Source organism: Lutra lutra, chromosome 17, assembly GCF_902655055.1.
Source record: "Lutra lutra chromosome 17, mLutLut1.2, whole genome shotgun sequence".
Taxonomy (NCBI): Eukaryota; Metazoa; Chordata; class Mammalia; order Carnivora; family Mustelidae; genus Lutra; species Lutra lutra.
In genome coordinates this window covers 53,244,420-53,260,242 of record NC_062294.1, presented here as the reverse complement: position 1 = coordinate 53,260,242, position 15,823 = coordinate 53,244,420, and the positions used below count along the sequence as shown (strand labels likewise).

The following is a 15,823-nucleotide window of genomic DNA, read 5'->3' as shown; positions in this document are numbered from 1 at the left end:
GGCGGGCAGAGAGAGCTGGGGGCGGGGCTTATGGAGGGAGGGTGCGCATGCGCGGCTGGCCCTACCGGAGCCGGTTCCTCAGCGTGTTCAGCTCCCGGTTCATGGACTCCGAGGCCTCTGTGACATCCTCCAGCTCATGCTGCAGCCTTCGGCGGACTGACTGAGCCCGGGATGCCTCCTCCTCGGCCTCCTCCAGCTGCCGCTTCAGCTGCTTCACCCGAAGGTTGCCCTTCTCCAGCTTGGTGGGAGTAGAGGACCGGGCTGCGTCTCTGGGCCATTCCCTTGGGCCCCCGAACCCCATCCCTCCTGCCCCCTACCTTCTGTTCATGCTTCATTCTAGATTCTCTTGCCAGCCTCCACCCCAGCTGCAAATGTGAGGCTGTCCCCTACTTGGCCTCAGAGGGTTCTTTCTATGCCCAGAGCTGACCCCATCTCTCCTCTGCTCAAAGCCCTCCCATGGCTTCCCAGTGGCACTGAGACAAAAGTGCCAGCCCCTCAGTCTGGCATTCCAGGTCCTGCAGGGTCTTCTTCCCATAAACCCATTGGGAGACCATCTTCACCAAGACCTTCCACAAACCCTACTATCTCTGTCTTTGGGGAGGGGACACACGTTATCTGCCTCGCACCAACCCCTCTGGCCTCCTTTCTTATCACTCAACTTTCCCTCCCCATTCTTCTCTCCAGCCACACTGCTCTGCTTTTTGCTCTAAACTCACCAGACTTATTTCCACACCCCAGGGCCTTTGCACCTGCTGTTCCCCCTGCCTGGCTCTTTCTCTCCTTTCAGTTTTCAATTCGTATGTCACCTGCTTAGAAAGGTCTTCCTGACCCGACCCCCTCACCCCCAATCTAGGGAGTATTCCCTAATCCTCCACCTCTCCTTTTCTCTTCATTCTCTCGTTCCTCCACAGCGCCTGTCACAATCTGTCCTCATCTCTCCTTATTTATAGGTTTGTGTCTTCCTTTCCTTATGCTACAAATGTGAGCTCCATGAATGGGGGACCTTCTCGGTTTTGTTCACAGCCACATCTGTGGGTGCCGGATAATCGTGGGATGCAGGGCAAATAAGCGACAGCGGAGCTTTTAAGGCCACGGTGACGCTATCTAGAGTCCGAGAGTCCCGGGATCTGATGCAGGCTCTGTCTCTACTAACTGTGTGACTTTGATATAAACTGTGTCCCCTTTTGAAGTTTCTGTTCTCCCACCTGTGCTTTGGGGCTGGTAAGAGAATGCAAACATGTTTTTGTTTTTTGGTTTTTTAAACCAAGTGGCACAGCACTTGGGGCACACTTGCTGCTCAATAAATAAATAAGAGCAGAGAGACTCTGCTGTCAGAGTCCTGGGGTTTGAACCCAGACGCCATCTCTCATGATCATCTCTCTGCCTCATTTTTATCACCCGAATAAGAGGGAAAAGGATAGTACTTGCCTTGTAGGGTTCTGATAAAAACTGAATATACTACACCTAATGTCTTTTGCACAGTGCCTGGCCCACAGTAGGCATTCTGTAAACATTACACATTGTGATTTTAGCCCCGGCCTAGCCTCTGGGTAGGGTTTCAGTTCTTCCTTCTCCCTGGCTGTCTCAGGTCCCCACCAGGACTTGTCCTCGATCCCACAATGGACAGATCGCAAAGTCACCAATGCCAGCTCTCCACTGATGTACCAAGCCCCAGGATGGTGGTCACACGTGGCCTCTCATGATGGGAACTCACTGCATCCAGACAGCATGGGCTACGTCTCTGTCAGCGGAGACCATCCCCCCCGCTGCTCCCCAGAAACGTCAGTGGCTCACCTGGTCCCGGAGCTGGTCAGCCACCCTCCGCTCCTCCTCCACCTGGAGCACCACCTCCTTCAGGCGCTTCTCGGCCCTGCGCACCAGCTTGCCGGAGAGGATGCGCTCCCTGGAGAGGGGTGTGAAGGAGGCAATGAGGAGAGGTGCTCATGTGGGCTTCTGTCCCCTCAGCCTTGTCCAGGGGCTGCTGTCCTGTTTTTGCAGTGGCCTCGTCCCTCTTTCCCACCCTCAGTGGCTCCCACAGTTTATACAGGCCAGACATGGCTCCCAGGCTCCCGACTGCACGGCATCTAGTCCTTGACTTGTACCAAGGTGCTCAATGTTCCTGAAAGTGGCTCATGTCTACACCAGTTCCCATACCCCACTGTGCACCCCAGTCCTCCTCTTAGGGAACTGCCTCACTGACCACCAGTCCCCAGGTCAGATCTAAGGCATTATCTTTGCCCCTTCCTTCCTTGCCTCATGCTCACCCTGTCCTGATGTCCCCTGGACTCTGTCCTGTCCCCTCCTCTCTGTTCTCTGGCCCGAGCCCCCAGCTCAAGGCTGTGCTCTCCCACCTGACCTGGCCTGTCCCTTCTCTCTCAACTCCCTTCTCCACTGTCCACAAGTGTGTGGGGGACACTCTGGAAGCCCAGAGCATCTCCATCAGCCACCCTGGCTGCTTCTTCCCTCTCATACACATGCTTCCCCTGGACAAGCTCATCAGCACCCCGGGTCTCCCCAGCCATCTGCTAAATCTGCTTCCTGGGCTCCAGCCAGGTAGGCCCCCGGCCTCGATCATCCACCAGACCCCCCACACCCCCCACACCCCTCATATTCCTCACCAGGCTCAGCGCCTTCTCCCCAACTAGTTCCTTCTCCCCCTGTGCTCCCCCTAGATCTGCAGATCAGACACCAGAGCCATCCCCACCTCCTGCCATTCCCTCCCTTCCCCCAAATTTCCCCATCCACAACCCTGGCTCCTCTATCCTTTCCTGCAAGGACCATCACACCCGGGGTGAAGTCCATGTGAGGGGCCCCTAGTGATGGGTGGTGCTTGGCAGCCTCAGATGGGCTGAGAGGCAGACATGGGGCTAGGGGAGTGGGAGGGCTCAAGCTGTGGAAAGGGATGCGGTGGGGGAGGCTCCTTGAACTACAGATCCCCCAGCCACTCCTTGCTCCCAGGGTGACTTTGAGTAGGTCATTAACACCCTCTGAGCCTCAGTTTCTCCGTCTGTATAATGGGGGAGGGGAAAGAGCTCAGAGTGGTATATCCATCTGCCTCTGGAAGGCCTCTCCAGAGACCCCAAACTACATCTCCTGTGAGCCCCTGGGCCCTTGGCTGGGCCCTGGGATGACAACACCTTCTCCCATGACCCTCTGGGGTTGGTTCCCATTGCCTGTCCTTGAGACCCCATGTTTATCATACTCCCCAGTGAACTCGTTTCCCCACTATTCCCCCAGTCACTGGGACTTAACTGTAACACTGTCCTCTTCTCCCTACACCCACAACAGCCTATCAGCACCCTGCTCTACCCCTTCTGCCTCTCTCTCTTTTTCATCCCCTCATGTCTACCCTCACTCTCTAACCTCAGCTTAGGCCTCATTCTCTGCCACAATCACCCAGCCTCCTCTCTAGCCTCCCAGCTCCCAGCCTCTGTCCTCCAGTCTGCTCCCAACTTGATCCCCAGGAGGACTTTTTACACCCAGCACTGACCCTACCCCCACCCCCTCTGGCTCACAGATATCCATGGCTTTCCATCTTCCCAAGACAGAGTTCTTTGGCCTGGCATTCAAGGCTCTTGCCTCCCATCCCTCTCCTGAGTCACAGGCTCTCAGGACCAGTCACCCTCCTCCAAACACCCTGGAAACACCACGTTTCCCATACATGTCCCCAAGGCCACTGCTCTGCCTAGGATAGAAATGGCCTCAATTCTCACCTCTTCCTCTACCCACAGCCTTTGCAATAGGATTTTGTAGCTTCTCGCACCAAGAGACAGAATCTATTTCACCATTCCCTTAAATCCGAGCTGGCGACACGACTTGCGTTAGTGACAGGAGGATGCAGCAGAAGTGACATTGTACCAGTTCCAAGTCTAGGCCCCAAGAAACCTTTAACACTTGCCCTCACCCGTGGAACCTGGACTCTGTCATGTGAACAATCCTGGGCCAGTCTGCAGCAGGGACAAGTGAGCCTCACCATTCCAGGCAAGGCATTAAGCAAATGGAAGCCCAGCCAAGATCAGCATTCATCTAGCTGACTCAGGTACGGACACATGAATGAAGCTCCCACCCTCAGATCGGCAAAACCTATCAGCCAGCCAAAGACTCATGAGCAGTAAGAAATGGGTGTTGTTTTAAGCCACTAAACTTTAGGCTTGTTTGTTATGCAGCTAGAGCTAACTGCTATATTACTGTTTGAAGATTTGTTTACTTTAGAGAGAGACTGTATGGGAGCAGAGAGGAGCAGAGGGAGAGTGTGGAGTCCAACATGGGGCTCGATCCCATGACCTGAGACCATGACCTGAGCCAAAGCCAAAGGTCAGATGTTCAATTGACTGAGCCATCCAAGCGCCCCTACAAAATTACTGTTTAAATCTTATTCTTAGTGGGAGTACAGTTACTTGTAGCCCCAAGTATCTTAAATAATAGAGGAAATCAGCAATCATTAATATTATGACATCTTTAGGATGTTTCTAAACCAGGGGCTTGTAACACGGCTCCCCTTCATCTCCCTGATCAGAATGTGGGGACCACCCTCCAGCTGTGTGCCCCCCCCAACCTACCTGCTCTCCTGCTCCAGCTGCTCCTCAGCCTGGGCCAGCTTAGACTCAAGGGCTGCAATGATCATCTTCTGGCGGGCCCGGGCCCCAGCATCCTCCTCACCTAGGCGCCCCCGGAGCTCCTGCATCTGCCGCTCCAGCTGCTGTCGCCCGCTCTCTGCCTTGGCCGAGAAACTTCGCTCAGCTGACAGCTCTGTAGTCAGTGATTCCACCTGTAGCAGTGGGAAAAGCAGAACCATCATGGGAGAGTCTCAGAGGGAAGACGGTAGGTAAATTCAGGCATGTCCCACAATTAAGTGAGTTGACAAAGGTTAAGTGTGTAGCACAGAGCCTGGGACATACTAGATACTCAATAAACAGGATGTATTTTCCCTGATTGTATTAGCAGCCAACAACAGCGCCAGCCCCGTGTTTTCACCTCTCCGATAGCTTTCTGCTATATTTTAATGAGTCCACAGGACTATCACAAACTTGTTTAAATGCTATAAATTCTACCTCTGACTGTGAATGAGTCCATTCAAAGGGTTATCACACTTCTGTTTGCACTTGGATTATGTGGGGAGCTTAAGAAAAAGATGCAGACTTCAGGGTTCCTCCCCCCAGAAGTTCTGCTTCCAGCTGATCCAGGGTTGGAAGGCAGAGGAGTGTCCATGAATCCACATTTTCAACAAGCACCTCAGATGGTTCTGATATGGGTGACGTGCGGGGTCATTTTAAGAAATGTCAGCTCGGGATGCCTGGGTGGCTCAGTTAGTTAAGCATCTGCTTTCAGGTCAGGTCATGATCTCTGGGTCCTGGGATCAGCCCCCCATGGGAATTCCTGCTCAGCAGGAAGCCTGCTTCTCTTTCTCTCTCCCTCAGCCCCTCCCCACTGCTCATTCTCTAATAAATAAATAAAATCTTTTAAAAAATGCCAGCTCAACAAACAGCAGCTACTACATTGAGAATGTGTAAACACACCCCTAATAATAGTTCCTGTTGATTTATTCAGCTCGTGCTCTGACTGAGGTCCTCGCCGGGGCTAAGGAAGTGAGTCAGGTTCAGGCTGATTCATGCTTTATTTCACTGGGCTCTCACAGGAACACAGTGACACAGTGATTAGCATATGCTCTTTTTTTTTTTTTTTTTTACTTTTTATTGGAAAATGAAACTGTAATACAGAAAGTCAGAAACTGATAAGTCCATGACCTCGGACGTCGAAAGGCAAACACCCAGGTTTAGAAACAGAACGGTGCCGTTTCACAAGGCCCAGCACCTGACCACCCTAATACCAACCCCAACCATTCCCCATCAAATAGCACACTGTCCTCATTGTCACGGTCATCACTTCTTTGCTCCTCTTTCAAGTTTTATCCCTCCAAGATGAAGGTATAGATCCTACAGTTGAATCTTGCCCATTTAAAACTCTGGTCTATGTTTCTTAAAAAAAAAAAAAAAAAACAATATGAATACACTTTCTTTATTTTTTAAGCAGGCTCCATGCCCAGCGTGGAGCTTGAACTCACAACCCTGAGATCAAAACCTGAGCTGAGATCAAGAGTTGGACACTTACCCAGCTGAGTCACCCAGTGCCCCTAACTTGCTGTTGTTTTGAAGCTACCTGGTTTGGGGGACTTTGTTATGGGTGCCCTAGGAAACACATATAGTGACTAATGAGTAGTGGAAGAAAATCACTGACCTCATGGGTTTAAACAGACCGGACTGATTTAAAGCAGTTGTGATTATTATCCTTGTAGAAGCTTTAACTGCTGCATTTGGGGCCAACAGGAGCCTCTCCTGGTTGACGTGTAGGTGCTTTTTGATGTAAATATGCCGGCTCCCGGGGCACCCGGGTTGCTCAGTTGGTTAAGTGTCTGCTTTTGGCTCAGGTCATGATCTGAGTCCTGGGACTGAGTCCTGCATCAGGCTCTTTGTCAGCGAGGAGTCTGCTTCTCCTTCTGCCTCTGCTGCTCCCCCCTACTTGTCCTCTCCCCCTCCACCTCAAGTAAATAAATAAATAAATAAAATCTTAAAAAAAAAAGTATGCTAGCTCCCTCGATAACTGGTATGTTGTAGACTGAACGCTTGTGTTCCTGCAAAATTCCTACGTTGAAGTCCTAACCCACAATGTGCTGATCTTGTGAAATGTGGTGGGGTCTTGTTATGGGGCCTTTGGGAGGCAGTTAGGGTTCGATGAGGCCACGATGGTGGGACCCCCATGATGACATCTGTGCCCTTATAAGGAGCCTCAAGAGAGAGCTCTCAACACATACGGTGGCTGCCTCCAAGCCAACAGATGAGACCTCAGGATAAAATCTTCCTCATTGGCACCTTGATCTTAGACTCCCAGCCTCCAGAACTGTGAGAGATAACTGTCTGTTGTGTGAGCCCCCCGCCAATGCTGTGGTATTTTGTCACGGCAGCCTGAGCAGACTAAGGTGAGGTATGACCAGCAGGCCCCAGTCTCCTCTTGTTTATTTCCTGTTTCAGATCTGGAATCAGCCATTTGTAAAGAAGCTGTAGTCTCTTTTAGCGGGACTTGGCGTTTCTGGATGGCAAACTTGGGTACCGGAGATGCTCACAGCTACTGGACTGGTTACTGTTCTCAGGCCTTTTGAGTAGACAGAGATAGGATGGCTCTCTACAAAATACCTCACAAGTTCACATGAACATGCCCAAGTCCAATTCAGAACCACAGAGTTTTGTTTGATTTTAGTTAAGCCTCTCCTCATGACCCACCTACATTTAGGTGCTTACGCGCTTACGGACACAGGCGGCAACAGGACGTGAAGATGCCGTCTTTACTCACTGACTTTGTCCCACATTGCACACATGATAGTCTCAGAAACACGACATGAATACTGTCCTTACCAATATAATTACTCAATCTAGTAATACAGGGTTGTTTGTTTGTTTTTTTACATATTTGTCCATTCTCTTAATTTAAAAATAATTGCACTACACACAACTGAGCAGACAGCTGTTACCTTCCTTATTCCTTTTCAGCCCTCACTGAGTCTTAGAACAATGAGCAAACTGTCGCTCATTACGCCCTGGCGCTGCTGTCTCTCTAATGATTCCGATCACCCGGACCTGGCTCTCAGAGGCGGCATGCGTCAGAACCCACTGGGCTTCTTAAAACAGGTTGCTGCCTCACCTCTGGCATTCCTCACTCACTCGGGCTTGGCCGAGGCCCAAGAACTTCCATTTCCAGCAAGTTCACAGGTGACGCTGATGCTGCCAGCCTTGGGGCCACTTTGAGGACCGCCAGCCTCGTAGATTCCTCAAGAATCACTTGTGGGGACAGGGCCGCTGAGCTTCTGCATGCTAACACCTCTTCTGTGTCCTTTATACTTGGAAGGAAGTCTTGCTGGGTGCAAAATCCATGGCTCACGTCTTATGCTGGGAATCTTAACTATATCTTCCATTTTCTTGCAGCACGAAGTCTTGCTCTCAAAAATCTGACGACAATCAAATTTTCTTTTCTTCATAGATCACAGGCATTTTTTCCTAGATGGCTAAGGATACCTCCCTGCCCCGCCCTTATTTGTGCAATAGTTTTACTAGCATCTGTCTTGGTATCAGTTTTATTTATTTATTTATTTATTTGAGAGGGGGGGGCAGTAGGGGCAGAGGGAGAGGGAGAATCAGACTCCCTGTTGAATGGGGAGCCTGATGTGGGGTCTGATCTTAGGACTCTGGGATGATGATCTGAGCCAAATGCAGATGCTTAACTGACTGAGCCACCCACGCACACCTTGGTATCAGTTTTGGTAGGTCAGTGTCCTTGGATACACAGTGTGCTCCTCTGGTACGGAGCTTCCAACTGCAGTGTGCTCCTCTGGTACGGAGCTTCCAACTGCAGTGTGCTCCTCTGGTACGGAGCTTCCAACTGCAGTGTGCTCCTCTGGTACGGAGCTTCCAACTGCAGTGTGCTCCTCTGGTACGGAGCTTCCAACTGCAGTGTGCTCCTCTGGTACGGAGCTTCCAACTGCAGTGTGCTCCTCTGGTACGGAGCTTCCAACTGCAGTGTGCTCCTCTGGTACGGAGCTTCCAACTGCAGTGTGCTCCTCTGGTACGGAGCTTCCAACTGCAGTGTGCTCCTCTGGTACGGAGCTTCCAACTGCAGTGTGCTCCTCTGGTACGGAGCTTCCAACTGCAGTGTGCTCCTCTGGTACGGAGCTTCCAACTGCAGTGTGCTCCTCTGGTACGGAGCTTCCAACTGCAGTGTGCTCCTCTGGTACGGAGCTTCCAACTGCAGTGTGCTCCTCTGGTACGGAGCTTCCAACTGTAGTATTTCAGGAAAGTTCTTGTGTCATCCTCTCAGGTTATTTGCTCTTTCCTCTTCCTGGGGTTGTCTTCTTTGGGAACTCCCATTACCATATGTTGGATCTTCTTTGCCTGTCTTCAATATTTGCTATTTTCTTGTAACTCCATTTTTGTGTCTTTTTAAGTTTCATTTTGATTTTTTTTTAAAGATTTGTTTATTTACTTCAGAGAGAGAAGTGGGGAGGGGCAGAAAGAGAGGGAGAGAGAGTCCCAAGGAGACGCCACGATGAGTGCAGAGCCTAATGTGGGGCTTGATCCCAGGACCCTGAGATCATGACCTGAGCTGAAGTCAGATGCTTAACCAACCGAACCACCCAGGTGCTCTGCCCCCATTTTGACTTTTTTAAGACTTATTTACTGTACTTTATTTTAATTTTTTAAAAGATTTTATTTATTTATTTGATAGAGAGAGACACAGTGAGAGAGGGAATACAAGCAGAGGGAGTGGGAGAGGGAGGAGGAGGCTTCCTGCCAAGCAGGGAGCCCGATGCAGGGCTCCATCCCAGGACCCCCGGGATCATGACCTGAGCTGAAGGCAGACGCTTAATGACTGAGCCCGCCAAGTGCCCTGAAGGACTTATTTACTGTACTTTAGAGAGAGAGAGAGCACACATATGTGCACACGTGTGAGCAGGGGGTAGGGGCCCAGGGAGAGAAGCAAACTCCCTGCCGAGTAGGGATCCGACTAAAGGGTTCAATCCCAGGAACCCGAGATCATGACCTGAGCTGAAACCAAGAGTCAGACACTTAACTGACTGAGCCACCCAGGCACACCACACCAACCTGCCCCCCATCCCATTTTGATTTTTTAAAGAGGTCCTCCTTTCCACTAACAGCCAAGGATGCAGGTTGGGTTAAGTGCCCTTCACTAGAGCATGTATTGGGTTATTTACCTCATTTCTAATGAGCACCCAGCACTGTTTTAGATCCAAAGGTAGAACAGTGATCACAATTAAGACAGAAGCCCTACTCTTAAAACGCTTACTTTTTTTTTTTTTAATAGCCTCCACACCCAGCATGGAGCCAACGTGGGGCTTGAACTCACCACCCCGAGATCAAGACTGAGTCAAGATCAAGAGTCAGATGCTTAACCAACTGAGCCACTCAGGCACCCCTCAATGTGCTTACATTCTGGTGGGGAGATGGAGAGCAGACAAACAGGTAAATACATAATATAGTGCCATGTAGCAGTAAGTGATATGAAGGAGATTAAAGGAAAGAGAATGGAGGAGAACTGTGGAAGAGAAGCTGGCTGATTCACACAGGGTGGTCAGGGAAGGCTCTTCTGAGGGAATGAGACATAGGATGGTCGGGGATAAGAGCTCTCTCCCAGAAGGCGGGAACAGCAAGTGAAAAGGCCCTGAGGTAGGAATAAACCTCGCAGAGTCAAGGAATAGTGAGGAGGCTGGTGTGGTTGGAGCAGAGTCAACCAGGGATAAAGAAGGGTTAGAGATAAGGTCTGAGTTAGCCGGGGAGCAGAGTGTGGGGCCTTGTATATGACTGGGCTTTCACTGAGTGAGCTCATCATCCTGGAGTATGACTGCCTCTCCTACTGGTCTAGGTGCTTCCCAAGGGCTGAACTAGGGTCTTAACATTTCCCTGCATCCCCAGCAGGATCAGGGCATGGTTCCTGAGAGGCCTCAAAATGTGTCTAAAAAATAATGAGGGCACCTGGCTGGCTCAGTCAGTCAAGTGTCGATTCTTGATTTTGACTCAGGTTATGATCTCAGGGGTGTGGGATCAACCCCACACTGGGCATGGAGCCTGCTTGAGATTCTCTTTCTCTTCCTCTGCCCCTTCCCACCGGCCCCCTCTCATACACATGGTCTCTCTCTCAAATAAAATATAAATTAATGAAATAGTGGAGACATCTCCACTATTTCCAAAGGCCTCTCTTTGGAAATCCCATCCCTCCACTGCCTGCCTGGCAAACTCTTAACTTCCTTCAAGATCTTTTAAGATATCTCCTCTATCAGGAAGTCTTCCTTGATAGCCCCCAACCTCCAGGCTGGGTCAGTAGTCTCCTCTAGGTTCTCACAGTGTCTTGTGCTGCCTTCACTTTCATCTATATTTCTGTATGGGGATAGTCCATCTCCTCCATCAGACTAGGATGTCCTTAAAGGCAGAGACCTGGAATGATCCATTGCCAGGTCCCCAGCACCACCCAGGTGGACCTGGAGGACCTGAGCCTCCAGAAGTTTCGGACAGTATTTATAAATAAATATACAAATGAAAATATGCTTTTCTCTGTCTGTCTAGCTCCTACTTATGCCTTAAAACCCCAGCCAAATGTTCCTTCTCCCACATACCTTCTTATGATTCTTGGAGCAAGTTCTCTCCCTCCTTCCCCCATTCTCTCTCTATCTCTGTCCATCTGCTGGGCCCAAGATCCTTCTATTATCACACATGCCACCCCACCCATAGACACTGTAGTTCCATGTCTATGTTCCCAGAGAACTTAGCAGGACAGAGAACCCACATCATTCATCTCTGGATCCAGCCCTAGAGAAGCCTCAGAAATACAACTGAATGAATGCACCACTGCCTATCCCCTCCTTCAGAACTCCTATTCAACCATTAGAACCCAACCCAGACACTCCCTTCTGCTTTAGCTGTTGAATAAGAGGGCTGAAGGTTACAGGCCCGGGTCAGCGGGGTCCCAGGTGGTCCAGAGGCCGTGCGGCGGTGCTCACCTGCAGGAGCAGCTTGCGGTAGCGGTCATTGAGCAGCTCTGAGTTGCTCTGCTCCTCCTCTAGCTCTTCTTCCATTTGCCCCAGGCGCCCCTCTAGCTGACGCTTCTCTTCCAGAATGGCTGCCCTAAGGAGAACGGGAACAGGGAAGCTGAGAGGGTGCGAGGGCCAAGGAGGGTGCCCTGCTCCATTTTGCGATGGGCCACTCACTTGCTAAGGCTGCCATTGGCCAACTCGTCTGCCATCTCGTCCCGCTCCTGCTGGATTTGCCGCCGGGCACGATCTGAGGCGGCCAGTTCCTGTGATGACCGAGGGAGTAGTGGTCAGTAGTGGTCAGCAGTGGTGGGGTGACGCTACTTGGGCACCGGCCTCCTTGCCCCTCACACCTCAAGTCTCTTGGCCTCGTCTTCAGTGCACACGAACACACCACCCGTGGGCAACCTTGGAATGAACTTCGATCTACAGGCAGATGTCTCCCGAATCTGTGTCTGGAGCTCTGACTCATGTCCATTCCCAAGCCCCTCCCCCTCGGCATGGCCTCACTGAGCTCAGCATCTCCTTTCCAACCTGCTCCTCCAGCCATCTCCCCCGCCCCACCGTGTCGTCACAGGTCCTAACCCCCAAGGTCTCTCCTTACCTCCTCTGCCTCCTTACAGTCCTATGTTGACCCTTTATTTTCTCTGCCTTGTCTCCTCCCTGCACCCCCATGGCCCTAGCTCAGGCCTTGTCCTTTCTCCCCAGCCTTCCTGACTCCAATCTCCCCCGACCCAGAACCATCCCCAGTAGCGCCGTCAAGCCTAGTCTTTGGCCCGCCCCCCCATCCCCAGGGGCCCGCCCCCTCCAATCCCCTGGGCCCCGCCCATCCTCTGCCTCCAATCCCCGCCCACCCCACTTCCAGGGCCACGCCCATCCTGGCAATACCTCCTGTAGCCGCAGCACCTCCGCCTCCAGCACCTTGAGGCGCTTCTCACTCTCCCGGTTCTGGCCAAAGATTTCCTCCCGGGAAGTGCGCGACTCTTCCACCTCCCGCCACAGCTCCTTCATCTGGGCCTGGGTGGAACGAAGCGAGTGAGCGGGCGCAGCCTGGGTGTGACTCACCGGGAGGCCCCTACCCTCACCTCAGCCCTGCAGGACCTCAAGCAAAGCTCTGCAACCGACCCCAGGCCCTTGCTCTGTGACCTTGGACCAACCCCTACCAATCTCTCTGGGCTTCGGCTACCTCCAGTTTAAAAAAAGTAACACCTTAAAATTAAAATAAGCATGAAATGGGTGTAGTATTTAGCCTCTGCCATAACCGTAATACTAATGCTGGCGCACACTTACTGAACCTCTACCCTGGCCAGCCTCCGTTATATACGCGTACGGAATCCCTTAATCCTCACAGCTCCAGCTGGTGGAGACTGGCTCCCTCCCCAGTGTAGACGTGGAGCAACTGAGGCAGAGAGGCTCCCCAACAAGCCAAGTGTGGTAAATGGCAGAGTCAGGACTTGAACCCAGGCCATCTGGCCCCAGGGTTTCCCTCCTAGTCACTTTGCTATGCGGCCACACCGCTGTGTGTGTCAAAGTGCCAGTGTAAGACTTCTCAGTGGCTCTTAAACAGAAATAAAACACAAACCTGATGTCCACCACCGTTAACAAAAACTCTGTAGAGGGGAGAGTGAGGACAGCACCTGGCTTGGTACTACCAGCGGGACAATTAGCATCGTTGTTATTAATATTATTATTTGCTCCATAATAATAGCTTTTCAGGGCAGGCACGTTCTCTGTTCTCTCTCGGGGATGATGTAGTGGGGAATTTTTACTTTTTGAAGAGGGGATCTTTCTATCCCAACGCTGCCCTGGGGGAGATACTGCAAGGACATGCGTTGTTTTACATTTTCTAGTGGCCAGATTAAAAAAATGAAAAGAAATGGGTGAAAGTAGTTTAAACGCTCTATTTTTATTTAGCCAATATCCAAAATATTATTATTTCTATTTATAATCACTGTAAAAATTATTGAGATATTATACTTTTTTTTTTTTTTGTACTAAGTCTTCAGAATCCAGCAGGTAATTTGGACTTCAGTCCCACCACATCATAGATGCCCAACAGCCTCATGGGGCTGGCACCCACTGTACTGGACAGCCCAGTTCTATACCTTTTTTTAAAAATTAGACTTTACACGGACACATCATTATCATTAAAATTTTTTTTCTCAAGTAATTTCTACTCCCAACCTGGGGCTCGAACTTAGGACCCTGAGATCAAGGGTCCCGTGTTCCACCGACTGTGTCATCCAGGCACTCCCACCGCCTCGCCAATTTTTTTTTTTTTTAAACCACCAGATATAACTTTCGTATTAGGGGAGGAACCCTAAGTCATTTCCATTTCAAAAGGTTAAATAGAATGAAGAAATTGGACTTCAAAGCTAAGGATTTTAAGTAAAGTCAATAAAAAATATAAAAAGAAGCAAGTGAGCCTTTGACGCGTGTACGTTTATAAAGCGGCTCGCGTGCCCCCCCCCCCGCCCCGCCCCACTCCCGGGGGTTGAGCCCCACCCCTACCTGCATCTTGCGGAGCTGCTTCCCCGCCTCCTCCTTGCCCTGCTGGGCGGCCGCGTTCTGGGCTCTCAAGTCATCCAGCTCCGCCTCCAGCTTCTGGCGGGCGGCCACGGCCAGGGCGCGCTGCTTGCGCTCCTCGTCCCGCTCCACCTCTGCATCCCTCAGCTGCGGAGAGGTCGGGAGGGGCAGGCTTTGGGGACCAGAGGCCCAGGCTCCCTCTACATTGCTCGGGACCTAGACGTCCACCGGCCAGCCACTGTCCAGGCCACCAGCGCCACTCCGCCTGCCCTCTTGCTTCTCTAGGCTCCAAAGGGATCCCAGCTCTTTCTCCCCAGAGCCCCCAGCTCTGGGTTTTTCCCTCTTCCCCTTTACTCCAGCCTCTGCTCTGCTCCCATATGTGTCCCCGCCCACCCCTACCCACACAGCTCAGGAAGGTCCTTCTACACTCAGAGCTGCCCTGCCCCTCCCATGCTCAGCATCCAGCTTCCAGCCGGCTGCAGAGCACTGGAAGTCCCTCCACTGGCCAAGCCATGAATGGACGTTGCCGAGCCCAGGGAGAGGGGGATGAACGCTCAAGGAAGACTGTGGTTGAAGGGGTGCAGAGGAGCTAGCCCTTGAGCGATGGAGGAGCACTGGGGCAGGCTGGGGGCTGGGGAGAGGAAGTTGCTGGAAAGGGGCAGCTGGGCGGGTGGAGAAGCAGAGGTGCTGCTGTGTAGGCTGTGCGTGGGTGGGGGGCTGTGCGGATGCCCAGAGAGATGCTGGGTGAATTGTCTGGTGATGATGTCCGATTGGGTATGTCAGTCGGTCAATGGGACATGCGTGTGAGTTCACAGGTTCCGGTGGGTGAGTGGGCTGGCCAGTAGGAGGGCCTTGGGAAGCAACTTGGAGCAGCAGGGAGGTGACTGAGGCTTTCTCGCCTCCTCTGTTAGCCTGCAGGCACCAGAGCCCTCCCAGCTGGATGGGCGCCCATACCTGCTTGGCCAGCTGCCTCCGCCTCTCCTCGCCAGCCTCGTCCCGGCTCTGCAGGTCGCGCTCCTGCTGGGCCTTGAGAGCCTGCAGGGTCACTTCCAGCCGCAGCTTGGCGTCCTCCGCGGCCGTCAGCTCGTCTTCCAGCTCTGTCACCTGGGCTCGCAGGTCACTGGCTATCTGTTCTGCCGCCCGGCGGGATCGCTCCTGCTCATGCGCCTGGTGGGGACAGGAGGGTGAGCTCTGGGCCCCGGGGGCACGGGGAGTGGGAGGCCAGGATCCTAGCTTTATCCTAGGACAGAATGAGGGAAGCTTTGATGGTCAAGGTGATGGGCACATTCTGGTTCGCTCCTTCATTCACCATTTCCCAGGCAGCAAGTTACCACGTATCTCATTCTGAATCCTAAAACACGGCATGAGTTGCCTCTGCACGCAAGTTCTGTGATCCCAAGCCCTTGAGAGTCCAGTTCAAGTGTGAGCTAGCTCAGCTGACACTTGCTCACGGTAGAGAACTTCCTCACGGGCTTTGAGATTTTTGCATCATGAGCTCACTTCACTAAGGGGCTTCTTTGGGGACATCCTGTGTGGACATGGGTTGAAGGCGTGTCGCGCCAGCCTCGAGTGCTGATTTGTGTGGGACCCCCAGGATCACACCATCGCACTATCTCCTATGATTTCTTTTCTCAGACCTTCTCGGAAGTTGTAAATTAAAATTCCAAACACCCTGTGAAGTCAGACCTGGGCTTATGAATTCTGAGAACC

General features: G+C 52.0%; 1 protein-coding gene across 5 annotated transcripts in view; it reads right to left on the bottom strand.

The window, feature by feature from the left end:
- Positions 1 to 15,823, bottom strand: part of MYH14 (myosin heavy chain 14) — a 99,053-nt gene that overhangs the window by 4,589 nt on the left and 78,641 nt on the right. For all 5 annotated transcript variants that reach the window (XM_047712535.1, XM_047712536.1, XM_047712539.1 and 2 more), the window contains 8 exons: positions 15,068 to 15,280; positions 14,099 to 14,260; positions 12,476 to 12,604; positions 11,765 to 11,853; positions 11,558 to 11,681; positions 4,560 to 4,768; positions 1,795 to 1,903; positions 66 to 238 (listed from right to left, as the gene is read on the bottom strand). In XM_047712535.1, coding sequence (XP_047568491.1) covers positions 66 to 238; positions 1,795 to 1,903; positions 4,560 to 4,768; positions 11,558 to 11,681; positions 11,765 to 11,853; positions 12,476 to 12,604; positions 14,099 to 14,260; positions 15,068 to 15,280 — 1,208 coding nt within the window. The remainder of the gene's footprint in view (positions 1 to 65; positions 239 to 1,794; positions 1,904 to 4,559; positions 4,769 to 11,557; positions 11,682 to 11,764; positions 11,854 to 12,475; positions 12,605 to 14,098; positions 14,261 to 15,067; positions 15,281 to 15,823) is intronic.